This window comes from Magallana gigas, chromosome 4 (genome assembly GCF_963853765.1).
Source record: "Magallana gigas chromosome 4, xbMagGiga1.1, whole genome shotgun sequence".
Taxonomy (NCBI): Eukaryota; Metazoa; Mollusca; class Bivalvia; order Ostreida; family Ostreidae; genus Magallana; species Magallana gigas.
In genome coordinates this window covers 6,597,340-6,613,134 of record NC_088856.1, presented here as the reverse complement: position 1 = coordinate 6,613,134, position 15,795 = coordinate 6,597,340, and the positions used below count along the sequence as shown (strand labels likewise).

Genomic DNA, 15,795 nt, shown 5'->3' with positions numbered 1-15,795 from the left:
ATGATTCATTGGTTTATTACTTAACATTATCAGACTTTAAATGATTCATTGGTTTATTACTTAACATTATCAGACTTTACATGATTCATTGGTTTATTACTTAACATTATCAGACTTTACATGATTCATTGGTTTATTACTTAACATTATCAGACTTTAAATGATTCATTGGTTTATTACTTAACATTATCAGACTTTACATGATTCATTGGTTTATTACTTAACATTATCAGACTTTAAATGATTCATTGGTTTATTACTTAACATTATCAGACTTTAAATGATTCATTGGTTTATTACTTAACATTATCAGACCTTACATGATTCATTGGTTTATTACTTAACATTATCAGACTTTAAATGATTCATTGGTTTATTACTTAACATTATCAGACTTTAAATGATTCATTGGTTTATTACTTAACATTATCAGACTTTACATGATTCATTGGTTTATTACTTAACATTATCAGACTTTAAATGATTCATTGGTTTATTACTTAACATTATCAGACCTTACATGATTCATTGGTTTATTACTTAACATTATCAGACTTTAAATGATTCATTGGTTTATTACTTAACATTATCAGACTTTAAATGATTCATTGGTTTATTACTTAACATTATCAGACTTTACATGATTCATTGGTTTATTACTTAACATTATCAGACTTTACATGATTCATTGGTTTATTACTTAACATTATCAGACTTTACATGATTCATTGGTTTATTACTTAACATTATCAGACTTTACATGATTCATTGGTTTATTACTTAACATTATCAGACTTTACATGATTTCTAAAATAAAGTAACTTCCGAATGATCCGTCCCCGTGGCTCCCATCAGTCAGCATCCACTGAGAGAGAGAGAGAGAGAGAGAGAGAGAGAGAGAGAGAGAGAGAGAGAGAGAGAGAGGGGTATATAATTTTCAGGAAGTTTAGAGAGTCGTGTTAGGTTATATATATACACACACCATTTTTCATCCCTATCAGTTCATGCCATGTCTTCGTACTCTGTGTAATTTCAGAATTATTTTAGGAATATGGAATCCATCTTTGAGTATTATGTCTATTGAGGCCCTTTTGGTCAAGGGCTTAATTGGATTTGATAACGCCCCGATCGAAATTATCATCTCATAATATTTAAAGAATGATTCCTTATTACTTATATTTATATCATTTTCAGCAATTGTACGATTTAAAATATCAAAATACGTATGCAAACCCCGCTGGCGCCCCAACAATACATCATTTGAATTTATTAGACCGTATTGTACAATATCGATTCGTAGTGTGACACTGAAACATGTAAATATTCTGATTTCTTGCGTAAAACACTGATTTAAAACAAAAATTTAGAGTATTAGATTCTTTTCATTAAGTTGAATACTGTGATCATTACAAATTCAAAGTTTTCAGATGAACGTCTTACAATTATCGCTTTTTAATGCTATATAAGCGTTTTCTATCTTGATGAATATTTAAAAGACGATATGTTTTTGTCCTATATCATGCGCGGATCCAGAAATTTTTTCCAGGGGGGTCCGAAGGATAATTGTGTTTGCCAGGGGGGGTCCGATGCATATTTTCGCGATAATTTTACTATGTAAATTTAATAAATTTTCATTTTCCAGGGGGGGTCGGGACCCCCCCGACCCCCCCTCTAGATCCGCGCATGTATATGTATCTTTGCAAGAAATTTCCTTGAACATCTTCAAAAGTTTCTGAAACAATATATTCAGCTGCAAATCAAGGAGCAAAAGAGTCGAGCTCAAAGTAAAGTTAATGCTAAACGATCTGGAGCATTGTTGAAAAAAAGAGCCGCCAAACTGCATATTTTTTTTATAACAGCGAAGGAAGGTCAAGGTAAAAAAAACTCTACCTATAGGCCCATACATATATATCCATGCGGGAACCCAGATAATATACAGTGTATATTTTTTCCAAGTTAGTGTGTGTGTATGTGTGTGTGTTGGGGGGGGGGGGTGGTCTGAGGGATAATTTTGTTTGCTGAGGTAGGCAGGGAGTCTGAGGCCTATTTTAAGTAATTTTGTTATGTGAATTTAATACATTTGAATATTCGCATCACAGGTGGTGGGATGGTTTGAACCTCCCCTCCCCCCAACTCCCCTCTATTGTTGTATTTATAAAGATTGATTAAAATTTCTCAATGAATAGGATGAAAATGGAAAAAAAATGTGGAATAAGGTGAAGTCAGATTTAAACATCAGGACACATGTCTAATTGTTCTAATTTTTACCCATACAACCAGTGTATATTTAATATGTATGAATTTGATATCGGAAGCTGTTTTGAATATAGCTGCACTATTCTTGAACAGAAAATTAAATGAGAGAAAAATCAAAGTAAAGGTTATTCCCCCCCCCCCCCAAAAAAAAAGGAAAAAAGAAGACACAGCTGATTTGCTTCCCACAGTTTGTATCTTTATTTGAAAGTGGATAAAATTAATAAAATCTTTTATCTAGATGCAAAGTGGGACAACACAAACCTTATAGATCTGATACCAGATTTATCTTTCTTTACTCTGATTAATAGGTATGATTTTTGGAATACAAAATCTAAATTATTTGTTTAACTTTTTTGTAACACATATTTTAATTTTACACCATCACGATCAAACATGTTGAAGGAAAGCTATAAATAGACTACTATATTTAAACGGAAATCCCACGACTCCGTCAAGTGATTCAATTTGGAATTGAAAATTTCCTTCTAGTTTCGTTTTAACAATGTCGGATATAGCTAGAACAGAGGTAATATACACAGCTATAATGTAATTGTGTGTCTGATACCTTGTTTTCTTCTGTTGTAAATCTGTACTATTTTCTTGTTGTGATGTTATTGGTTTTGTGTAAGAGAAAAATTATATAGTTCTTTCATCTAAAGCCAACAATAACATGTATCCTTTTCTATTAGTTAGCATGAAAAGTGAACAATATATGGTAGACGTCATCGATGTGCTGATAAATCGCAAAATCCAAGCATAATTACGTGTTTATAACAATCTTAGTACAGCAGTTCTATCATATTTTTCATAACATATCTTACAGCCTGGAGTATCTGCAGTTATGTAGAATTTTTGAATAATCGTTTAGAACCAAGCCGGAAATAAAATGTTAGTGAAACCATATTCCAGTGACGGAAATACATCACTCTTACTGATTCAGTAGAAGTGTGTTATGTTCAATTAATGTAGTATTTTTTATTTTTTAACTAACTATCAATACTGTTGTTGTTGTTTTTTTCAAATAAAACGTACTTACATCATATTGTAAGAGGTTACAGTTTACTCCAAAGTATGCCAACATTTGTCATAATGGACACTGTATTCACTTTAAGCAGTGTATCGTACAAATACATATCCATTCTTTATCAATTTATGACTCGTTCTGGAGTTAATAACGATAATGTAATAATAAAGTTACTTTTATATGACCAAAGTTTGCTATACCAAAGTATGTCATTCATAAAATGCTTATAACAGCTATGCATGTTCTCTTTTATACTAAAATATAATTTGATTAAATTAATTCATTGCAATACACTGTATATTTCATTTTTTAAAATTTTGGACATAATCGTTGTTATATAAAGAACCCAATAATCTGAAAGGGTTTTTTTTAATTATCGTATTTAACTGGTGAAGAAATTTACACCAAGTAAAAGTCCATGCAAGAAAGATACCGCCTTCTCTAATAGCAAACTCGTCCCATTAGTCATTTTATATTGCATTGATATTTCAGTGCTTCACCAAGAACATACACAATGAGTAGGAAAGCTCCCAGTTTACCAAATTTTCAGACAGGAAACAGCAGGTAAGACTTAAAATAAAAAATAAATTAATTGTAGCATGTGAAGAATAAACAAAACAACAAACGATATATTAAGTAAATCTCAATGTTGAGTAGAACTTTGATATGTTAATGTCATTTGGCGTCAACTTGAAAATGATAATTGATCTTAGCAATTTTATGAACAGAAGAACAACGGATAGAGAAAACGGACCATTATATTTTTGGGTCTTATATCCACCGACTGGTCGCAAAAACCAGACCAAATTCCTGCAGAAAGGGACCGATAATGAGTTTGACAATGGCTACTCTGAGAAAATATATGAAATTACAGGACAAGAGGAGAAATCCCACCCAATGTCACAACTCATGGAGAAACAGTCGATGCGATCCACAAACATCTCTCCTGGTAAGTTTTGGTGTATCAATAATCAAAGGGACGCAACTGGACGAGAAGAAGAAATAAAAAACAAGTTATTAGATGAAGATGGGGATTTATATAACGATGAAGTAGATGGTGATGAACTGACAGATAGAGATCGTTTGGACACCTGTACATGTTTTGCATGTAGTTTAGCACGTCAACTACGTTCCAGTTCAAGGACGAACCCATACAATGCCTCAGAACAAACTGACGAGAAACAATTTCACCAATCTTCTTTGGAATATGATCATCGGCATGATTGGGACCAGTCATTCTACCAGAAAATAAATTCAAGTCCAAATACCGATACCTCTGTACAAGCTCCGATAGATACAGAAGAAAAACAATTACAAAAACCAAAGAAAGAAAAGATAGTTAACGAGGCTTCACAGGAAAAATCTAGAACATTACCAATTGTCTCAGACTCACATAATTCGTCTGTACAAGATATGTCAGAAGAGAAAACTTTGTGGAACCTTCCATCAAAAGTGACTCACCCCAGTTGTCCGGAAACACTAGCACAACCTACAAAGGCATCTGCAGAAACGTTTGTTGAAGAAAACGCCAAAATAGGGTGCCAACCTGGTTTTACATGTAATTCTACAAAAAACCAAGAAAGATGTTCTGAAAAAGGTAAATCCATTAGATCAGAAGATGCACATGACAAAGGAATCTTAGATAATAAACCTTTGACGGAACAAAAACATCAAAGTCAAAATTTGCAGACTGATACTAAAAAATACATGGTTCAACTTGAGGCTGAAGAGAAACATTACAGCTTGGAGGAAGATGGTGACGGTCCAGATTCCGAATTATCATGGGAATCAGAAATTTTCGACACGATGGAAGACAATGAATATTTGTACGATGATTACTATTCTGACCATTACACCCTGGATAATAAAATGCCACAAAATCCATCTGCAGTACAAAGCATGCTTGGTTCAAGTGGATATGCAGATACAGGGGGACGATACAGTAAGTTGTAAAAACAACATTCTGCATCGTCAAGTTTACATTTCTAGTATCATTCATAATTTTGAAACATTTGATGCAGTTTGGCATTCTTTTAGGGTGCTTGATAGTCGTGGCCATTTTTAAACTATATTGGTTTCTTAATGAAGAAGAGCTCTCTCAAAATATAGTATATAAAAGATATTTAAGTTTTCGAGGTAGCAATTTGGTTTTTCTTCTTCACTTAATAATTTATAGATAGAAAGATAATGTCCAATATTTTTATGCTTATTTTCCAGGTAAAGGGATTAGTCAGTTTGTGAATATGCCGACCTTTATGCAGTCTATCAGAAAATTTGCCTCCGATAACCTTTTCGAACTGAGAGATGTTGCACCAGACGGTAACTGCATGTTTAGAGCAATTGCAGACCAGCTCCATATCAATGGGGATTTAGGTTACAACTGCAAGATTTTGCGTCGTCAAGCCGTGAGGTAGCTAATATGTACAAATACTATCTCCCTGCAATACATATTCTCAATTAAGGAATTATAGCATTTATCTGAATCCATGATCATTTTGCTTCTGAACAAGAACAACTAGCCTTGTTATATTATACTTAGTGCAGCTCTAACTGTAATGCTTTTTCAGATACTTACGACATAATCCTTGTCAGAGTGATGGAAGTCGACTAGAAGATTTCCTTTCTACAGAATCATGGGAACACTATTTACAAAGAATGGAACAGAATTATCAATGGGGAGATCATATGGTTTTGAAGTCCATAGCAGACGCATTGAATTTAGTGGTGGTTGTTTTCAATGTCTACGAGGACGATATCAGACGTACGGAAATTCTATCGGAAGGAAGACCAATTACAAAGCGGCAGAAATTAACCATATTTCTTGGACACATTGGAGAGTTCCACTACTTAAGTTTGCGACCCCTTGACTGGGAAAAAGAATGGCCATACAGTAAACTTTTCATCATTTCATGTTTTTATGATCTCACTATTGATAAACTTGGTTATAAATTTTGTAGAACCAAATGAAAATTCCAAAAATGTTGCTTCATTTCAGAATCCCTTATTCGACGTTTACAAGTGAATTGTCCGACAGAAAACAAAGCAAAATTAATGGAATGGATAGAGGAAAAAATAGGTCGTGCAGCTACTAAAAAATACATTAAAGATGTCTTATCGGAAGACAAGAATCCACAGAACAAAGACCAAATGCTTGAGCCAGATATTAAAAGCCCTTTCTTGAAATATGGATTACAACACCAAATACTGCGGTTGGAAGATGTAGACGATAAGAGTTCGTATCTTGTACTTTATATCACGTATCGTTTGTATACTAATATTGATGTTTTCCTTTGTATATCTGAATACATGTCTAGACTAATAAGACAAGTTTTTTCCTTTGTTTTAGAAACTCTAAAAGCCATTGTTTCGGATTCCATGTCAGTAGACAGAGTCACAGGACTTGCTCTGCCGCACTTCTCCTACGTATTAAAAAAGTTGTTTGCGTACCTTCCCGTCGTGACGTTAAAATCAACTTTTAATTCTGAATTGAAATATTACGTTAGTGGTATCAATGTAGACTACGAATTGTATGGTGCAGCCGCTGATGGAACCAATAGGTATATAGTAGATGCCAGCAAAGGGAGGAAAATGCAATATTACGTAGACAAGACGACCACAAATTTTCCAAGTTTTATTATTTGTGGTATAGATGTAGAACTTTTCTTTTCAAAGACGGATACCATGATAGCATGCAGTGTTTGTTTGGTTGAATCCGACAGCCACGCAGGATATTGTCGACTGGTACCAGTATTCAATAATGAGCGTACGTGGACAACTAGACTTGTGCGCTCATTTGGAAGTGTGTACTTGAAAGCGGTCAATATACCGGAAAATATAAAGAATACATTAAAGGCAAAGGGAATATCGAAATATTTTTGGGGTTATAAATGCCCCTCTTTTCCACCGTCGGTAAGAAAAGAATGGCAATCAGAAGAAAGAACCACTATTTGGCCATCAGCGGAGATAAGACGGGAAGTTTTAACTAGTGAATGTCTAATTATACAGAGAGCCCATCCTTCAAGTTGTCAACCAGAAGTGGAATGGAAATTCGTGTTTTCACAGGGTGAGAAACTCCTTTTCAAAAAGGGGTTGACTAAAATTCAAAAAGATACTTTCTCAATCTTTAAATTACTGATGGAACATATGAATCGCAATGTTCCAAGACCTCTTAAACAAAAACACATGAAAAGCGTGTTCTTTTACGCTTGTGAACAAATCAAACATGAATCTTGGGAGGACAATCCTGCCGGCTGCATGGTTTATCTGCTATCAGATTTACTACAATGTGTCAAAAAACGATGTATACCCCATTACTTCATTGCTAGTAACAATCTTCTCGATTACTATTCTGAAGAAGAAGTCCAGGCATTGTGTGTTCATATAGAAGCATTGAGGGTATTTCCAATTCAGTGTATTGAACATTTGTTTGATGCTTATGGATGGGGATCTATTTTAAAAAATGGAATGTCTGTTCTCAAAGACTGTGAGCATTTTGAGCGCACTAAAGACATTAATTACACTTGGGAAAAAGTATTTATCCCAGCTAATTTGAAATCTATTATGCCACTTATAAAACTGAAACTGTATGAAGATGCATACATAATGTTAAAGACAGTTTACGAGGAAGTACTCTTGGCTCCATTGCCCTCAGATCCTCCTAGTTTTCAAGATATGTTTTTGGAAGCTTTGAGTATGATGGAAGATGCCTCTGCAAAAAAAGCTCTTGCAGTATTATATGACACAGAGTGTGGCGCAGATGTTCTCAGCCAAATCAAAGCTGGTGTTGTTTTTGTGCGTGATGTTCTTAGCGGGGATATAGATGAACAAATTGGTTGTATGGAAATACCAAAGTTCGTTACCCAGAATCATATTCTTATTGCTGTGTGGTTAGACGAACAAGCTTTCGAATATTTCCGCCGTATGGATTTTGAAATGTCTAAAAAGCTTCTGTTAACAGCTATCAATTGCGCAAAACGACTTCTTAAAGGACAAAATGAACTTGAAATTAATGATATAGAAGATGACCACCTCAGAGATGAAATATATCAACAGAAATATGAACAATCATCAAGAGTTATAAGTGAATTGCGTACCATTTGTTCACATTTAGTTTGCGTCTGTTTTGAACCTAAAGATTTCGAAATCATACGCGAGCATATAAAAGACCTAGAGACATATCGTCATTCTCATCCGAACATTGAAGAATTAATTCAAATGTTGAGTAGTTGCCTTACGAGGAGAGAATCAGGTTATTTTAATGCTCCCATGTTCCGACCTATGACTTAGATTTTAACGGAACAAAAACATTTATTTAAGCTTGGATATAATCACAACATGATTATATCCCTGAAATGTGTATACACTTTTAACGAATATGTCTATGAATCTATGCTCCATAACAATAAAACTTAAAATTAATGTCTACATTTGATCAATGTTCACATTTCGTAGAGATGATTCAAGAGGTCGATATAATTGATTTTCATTTTGTACGATTTTAAATTAGATAATCTATTGATGTGTTAACTTGTCTAAGTAAAAATCATTACAAAATCATTAAATGATTGCAAAAATAATTTCAAGTTATCAAAACAATACATTGTACTTTATTTGAACAGAAATAAATATATGAATACAGTTCATGGTTCAATTAAATTTCTATTCAAACGTCACATTATTGGCTGTCTATCTTTCTCTTAACTTTTCATATGTACAACATAAATTAAATATGAAGTTTTCTTTTCTATTCCTCTTTTATGATATACATCATGCGCGGATCTACGATAGAGGGGTCGAGGGGTCCGGATCCCCTGGAAAATTTGACTTTCCTTAAAATGATATTGACTTTACAAAGGTAAGTCTTGGAGCCACCTGTCAAACTTGAATATCCATCGAAAAATCCCCCTCCTTCGCATTGAAAAAAAATCTGGATCCGCGCATGGTGGGCACAATACCTAAGGTTCAAGTTTGTTATTCCTTGACCTTTTACGAATATTTACTTGGAAAAGAAAAAACTTTTTCAAAATTTGTGACCACAAGTAATGAAGTTATGAAAAAAAGACAGAAAGAAAGGGCCATGCATGAGCTAGAATTTAGGGAGTTTAAATTCAAATTTAAACAAAAAAAATCTCATAAAGGCAAAGAGGCTATTACTAGGAAATCTTATGATAACAAAGAATTTAATGATTATTCAAGTTTCGTCAATATCGTTACCTTACGTGTCTCAGAGGGGCTATATTTAGTAGTTATATTCCATTTTGGATTGAAAATGAAAACAATTAATATATTTGATATTGGCCGTAGAAGGATAGTCCCAAAGATGGAGAAAGGGACCAATTCAATTCATTTTTCCTCTCAAAAGAAAATAAATTGAACAAGAAGTACGAGTTACATAAACATAATTGCATATATACAAACAGCCTGGATGAGCAGAGCTGGATCATTTTGCTTTTTAACCAGAATAAGGTTTTGGGTTGATGGTATCCATATTTTTAATCGAATTCTTGCTACAACTCCATGATGAAGAGAAGGACCAGGCAGACTCGTTGTTTTATGTGTTAGTTTGATGGGATCCAATTCACACAAAAGTACAAAAATTATTTTCTCTAGAAGAGTGAGACTTTTCACTTTAATATATTATAAAAGTAAGGTGGGATGAAGTCTCATGTAAATTTACATTTTGACTCTCAGAATTAAATAAGAGAGCAAAAATGGGGATCAAACTTTTACTTTGATGTTTAAAAAGATAAAAGTATAGAAGAAGAATATTTTCATTCTTAAATGATAGCACCTTTCTTGACTTTGTGAAACTTATTTCTCATGAAATTCTGGTAAATCTGCTCATTGAAACTATTTATAAAAACAGAATCTAGGTTTGGTAAAATGAGTGTTTGATGATGTAATTTTTGCAAAATCTTTAATAACTGATATTTTGCCAACTGTGGTATGATTCCTTGACTTTTATAGGTTTAAAATTTCTTTTCAATTTCTGTCAGTTTTAGCTCATTTATAATGAAAAACGTTTCATTTAGAGTTATTGAAAAAAAAAGTCACAGCTAATTTAGGTAATGATAAGTCCGCAAAAATAATCTTTAAACTACCATCCATTGACTAAGTAAACCCTTCGTTAAATTATGATCAATGGTTTCTTTTTTTGTGATTATAATATTTCAGTTTGTTTTAAAACTCTAAAGGTAAATAAAAAAAACATGAAACGAACCTGTTTCTTAAATAAAGATATGCAAGCTCTAGATTTCTTTCATTTACATTTTGATTGACCATAAAATATACTTGAGTTAATTATATGAATCATAAAAGATTAATTCTTTTTTGGCTTGAATCGCGTTCGTGTTATTTTGAATATTGAGTTGTCATATACTGTATATTCATCCAATTAAGCAACTTTCTTGTGCACTTAAGCATCAGCATAATCAAGATTTATCGACTTTCTAAAAATGGGGTACAAACTCTCGAGGACATTAATGACTATGGTAAAATATATAAGACATAGTAGAAAAAAAAATCATAAAAACATTTTGCATGTATATCAAAATAAATACTAAGTACATGTACCTGCCTTAGCATTATTCTGTTACTCCTTCTAAAGATTAACATGAAAAAGATCAACATGTAAATAGGGGTATTGTATCAGTACTAAAACATTAAAAATACAAATACCATGGTGTTACCAGAACAATGTCCTTGTCTTTTATTACAATGCAGTATTCAGACATCCATGGCTAAATTTTAAAACTGAATGTTTTAATCTCCCATGCCCATCATTTGTTAAACTTTGTCATATTCAGTTATTTTAAAGTCGCTAAAAGAAATAAAATACAGAATGCCATTGGTATAGACTTAAAGTTTTAATTTTCAGAAATAGGCTGATGAGGGTTTTTTTTTTTAAAGTTTATATTGTTATGGAATGCAATTATTTTTTTGCCTTTTTTTTATCTATGATAGTAAAAAAATAATAATTAATTATTTTTCTTGCAGTGTTATCTGCAATAATATAAATAGGTTATTTTTTCTAAATTTGATTTTACTTAATTTTAAAGTTACAAGTGTATATTGAGAACTGATGTTTGATGCTGGTAGAATGTATATTGTTTATTTTTTTATTTTTATCTCAATAGAATACCACTCGAAACTCGCCATTCTGTCCAAAACCAAGCCTCGTTATAGGTACTCAAGAAGTAAAAGTCTTTGTTCTGGTTCTTCCACTGCGGTTTACTCATTGCCGAAACGAAGTGGGGGAGCGGATAGCAGGAAATATACTAGCTATGAAAAATGTTCTTTTTTCTATATTAAGAGATTTAATAAGAGAGCAGGTATATTTGTTTAAAACATCAAAAGAAAAACAATTGATTAAGAAGTATTGAACCAATTTAAAAGACATTAGAATTTTTTTAAATGTGTTTTTGAGGATGTAAGAGGAATTTGGCTGTGTTTTTAATTGCGGATCACATTAAGTGTGGCTAAAAATAGACAGAAATCCCCAGATCCGTATATCAGATCAAACCGAAAGTAGATATATGTACATACGTTATAGAATGTGATAAAGACATCATTTGATTGAGTAAGTATGAATACTATATATGTTCTCGTTTTAGTTTTCTATCGTATATACTCTGTAGACAAAGATGAGTAGATGTTAAATGGGTTTTGTTTTCGAAATAAACTTAAAATGTTGATATTATTTGATTTTGTGATATGTAATTATTTTGCATTAGTTGAAAGGAACTATACAGGAGTAAAAATAGCATATTTTGAATGTAAATAGAATAGAGTAACTTTTGACATGACAATGGACTGACCATAACGAACGCGTTGTCTCTAATGATCATAAAATAGTTGACTATAAGTTAGAAATAGAACAAAGTAACTATAAGGAAACACCATTCTGAAGCATTTGTACATACAAGTGTCATTTACCAGTCTTAATTCCAATATAAAGTTAAAACTTATATCATGACAATTTAGTCAAGTGAGATTCATTAACCTTTAAATCAGGAGTTAGCAAGGACATAGGTATTACCCATATCTCAGAGGAAACACCCTGAATTCATTGTAAAACATTCACATATTCATTAAAAAATCGTCTTTGAACATCATCATAGAGTGGCAGGATCAGGATACAAGCTAAAAGGATTAATAAAAGTTTTATTTTGTTCCCCATTTTTATTGTACACTATACATACTTAACGTATTTCAAATTGTAATTTGGGATTTTTAAGCAATTAGCAGAGTTCAATTTTGTTATGTTTAACAAAGCTCATGCCATTGTTTTGTTTACATAGGCTATATAATGTGAAACACTTCGTTTAAATCATTTTTTGTTTTCATTTGCAAGTTAATTGGGATCAAAGTTACTGTATATGTGCTTTACTTGTACATGTCATATATTTCGTTTTGTTTTGATTATGGTATTTTTATAGATATAAAAACATAGCATGATCTTTATTTTGAAAATATAGGGTATCCACGCTCTAAATTTCTGACTTTCACATTTTGATTAACCATTTAATATATTCGAGTTTATCGTATGAACCATGAAAGTTTAACAATATATACGGTTCAGGTATAAATCAAAGTACTGAAGTACTGACGGGAGTTGATTTTATCGATTATTTTTTTTTTTTTAGAATCAACGATACCTTATTTTGCATGGCAAGTGGTTTCTTATACATGTATATATGTATTTGAATTACGCACATTTTTTATAATATGAATACTCGACTTTTTCGAATAGAATTCCGATAAAACCCATTTGAATCATGCCGTGTAATATTTAAAGATACTATTACTTCCATCAAGGTACCTATCAGTAATCGAAATATTTCTGAAAAATTGTATCGATCCAAGCATTATTGGACTCTAGTTTCGTTCAACCAGACGCTCGGCTGTCTCCGTTAAGCTCCGACAAGCAAGAGAGATTCTCTGATTCCGAAAATTTACGGAAACCACCTATCGTCTGGTTGAACGAGACTACTAGTAATCTCTAGCGTAGGAATACATACCACAAAATATCTAAATTGTTCCTACCATTTAAAATCTGACTATTTTCATGGTATTTATAAATAAGTTTCCTTGAAAAACAGTGCTTCAGAATTCATTACAGCGAATTTATTGATTATTTTCGAGAACTAAGTCTTGTAAACGGTGATAATTTGTGCTTAGGTCCAAACACTGTTTCACTTTCGGTTTGCTAGAGTAACTGCATAGGAGAGTTGATTAAAATCCACTCCCAAAAACGACGATTATTTCATTGTAACATAACTATTATTATAATTAAAAACTTACCTAATACTTTGCGCGAAAATTTTTTTACGTTCGCGCTTGTGACATTGAACATGATAAAAAGTTTTATAAGGAGCCAAATCCGTATAAGCCTGCTTGAGGGGAGACTGAAATTACGCAACCCAGCTCTAAAGACACATACGGCTTAAAAAAGTAGAATCAAAGTACTTAAAGTACTCATGGGAGTTAAACTTGCATTAATTTAATATCATTAGTATGTTTGTAGTTGTACAATGTACATTAATAGGTAAACAACATTGAGATGGTCACTATCTCAAAGAGCCTTGCTTAAAAAATGGACAAAAGAATGAAAAGATTTTCAAAAATTTTGCTTTGACATTGACCAATACGTTTTCCAGAAATTTACCAGCTGGTTAAGAACGTTTTCTTACAAATAAAGATACCTGTTCGAGACGATTCAATAAAACACATAAATATAGCCGACTCTAGGGACAGAAAAGGACCATTTCCCACAAATGATTTACTAATATTGCCTGAGAATGCGGACGAAAACCAAGCATTTTAGGAATGTGTTTTTAAAACAAAAATAATTTGGCAGATCACATGGATTCAAATAAACATGTGCAGCATACTGACAAATGTGCTGATACAGCTCATTTCCATATTTCAAAATGAAATCTATATCTCCTAAAGTCCAATCCAGAACTTCCTTTAAATTGAGATACTTGTACAAAATACTGATGAGTGCATTTGAAACACACTACCTTCCTCGACTCCATTCTGAAAATATACTAGACCCTTGGTGAAAATTACCAACCACACTTTTTTCAACATCACTGCTACCACAGGCTCCCTTTTGTTGTTTCTTTCTTTCATTAGAACAAGAAGGTGATAAATGTCTTTTTGGAATATTGGATTCAATTTTTAAAAAAAAACCCTCATAATAGATTGATACACTGAACATACACATATCAATACACCCTTCCCTTTTATTGATGTATGTCAGAAAAAAAACTGTTCTAGTCCGATATCCTTGATTTGCATTTAATTCCTCTCTTTTGAAAGGTTATCTCCAGAATGTTAATCTCTTTGTTTGTTCCATTTACCATTGACGATTGAATCTCAATGATCAACTCTACGATTAAATCTCAATAATCAATGTTATTTTTTTCATCTCCATGTTTTTAACTCTTGATAAGTTCTTTATTATAATCAACATCACATTTTTGAGTTCAACTATACTTGCATTTGTTGTAAAGAGCAAAACTAAGTAATATTTCTAGTATATAAGGGGTTTCAAATCATTTTTTTTTAAACTTCACGGAATAAAAACCTGCTAACTCTTAAAACTTTGCCTCTTACACCCTGCAGCGCAATGATTTCACAGACCACTACCATGAACAGTCATAGTAAATACTATTACACAAATTAATAAATATACCACTAATTCATCAACGTCATATCATTTACACATCCGCTCAATCACTGTAAAAAAAACCCTTTTAATTACTTTCTAGATCTAGTGACTCAAGACTTCAATTATTATAACTTTCAGATTTGCAGACTAATAAAACACACTAGATATAAAACACACTAAACAAGACGAAAGTCTCTTTTCAGGTTCATTCTAAAATATTCAAATATTAGATTCTTATATGAGTCATTCTCAAAAAGGTGGTATTGGGTTGTTACAGGGCACTAGAAAGTATAATCCTTGATTTTTGCCAAGTTTCACTTTTGTGCAACCTTTGGATATATATAAGTATACATATTGGTATATAAACAGTTAACTCTAACAAAATCTTAAAAATTTAGAAAGTTTATAAGTTGATTTTTACACATTATTTGACTGTTACTACTCAGAGTTTGCGATTTTAAATAGGTTTTGTAAGGTAGTAAGACCGTTTCTTGTTAAAATAATAGGGTCAAGGGATAAAAGGTAAGTAAAATACCTCTCTCAAACAAAAAGACGAAGAAAATATATGAACAATATTTTTCAGCAAGATCAAGTTTGTCTGTTACCTGGTTTTTTTTGTCCATGGTGTAACGAAACAAAATCTTAGTGTGTAAGAGTTGTTATTCTTAGTAATTTGAAAGATAAATGATGCCTCCTTATTCCCTTCGTATAGCTATAAACAATGATAGAAGACAAAATAGCTGAAGATGAAACTTATTCTATTTTTTTTCTGATAAGTAAGTAGAAAGAAATGTGTAACTTTTTATAACAGAAAATACTAGGAAAAAGAAATATTTAG

At 32.2% G+C, this 15,795-nt stretch overlaps 1 protein-coding gene across 2 annotated transcripts; it reads left to right on the top strand.

Moving 5' to 3' along the window:
• Positions 1 to 2,694: 2,694 nt before the first annotated feature.
• Positions 2,695 to 8,944, top strand: LOC105344452 (uncharacterized). Of its 2 annotated transcripts, none has more exons than XM_011452239.4 (7): positions 2,695 to 2,782; positions 3,773 to 3,844; positions 4,009 to 5,222; positions 5,498 to 5,690; positions 5,848 to 6,170; positions 6,276 to 6,512; positions 6,627 to 8,944. In XM_011452239.4, exons 2-7 carry the CDS (start codon positions 3,795 to 3,797, stop codon positions 8,564 to 8,566), a joined length of 3,957 nt encoding a protein of 1,318 aa, XP_011450541.3. In that variant the 5' UTR covers positions 2,695 to 2,782; positions 3,773 to 3,794; the 3' UTR covers positions 8,567 to 8,944. The 2 variants fall into 2 exon arrangements, with proteins under 2 accessions (XP_011450541.3, XP_065937144.1); XM_066081072.1 differs by lacking the exon at positions 2,695 to 2,782 and adding an exon at positions 2,822 to 3,144.
• Positions 8,945 to 15,795: the final 6,851 nt, after the last annotated feature.

Coding starts and splice junctions, on each gene's coding strand:
- LOC105344452 (XM_011452239.4), top strand. CDS start 3,795: ATGAGTAGGAAAGCTCCCAGTTTACCAAATTTTCAGACAGGAAACAGC. Junction 5,223..5,497: donor AGATACAGGGGGACGATACA/GTAAGTTGTAAA, acceptor CTTATTTTCCAG/GTAAAGGGATTAGTCAGTTT. Junction 6,171..6,275: donor GGAAAAAGAATGGCCATACA/GTAAACTTTTCA, acceptor GCTTCATTTCAG/AATCCCTTATTCGACGTTTA.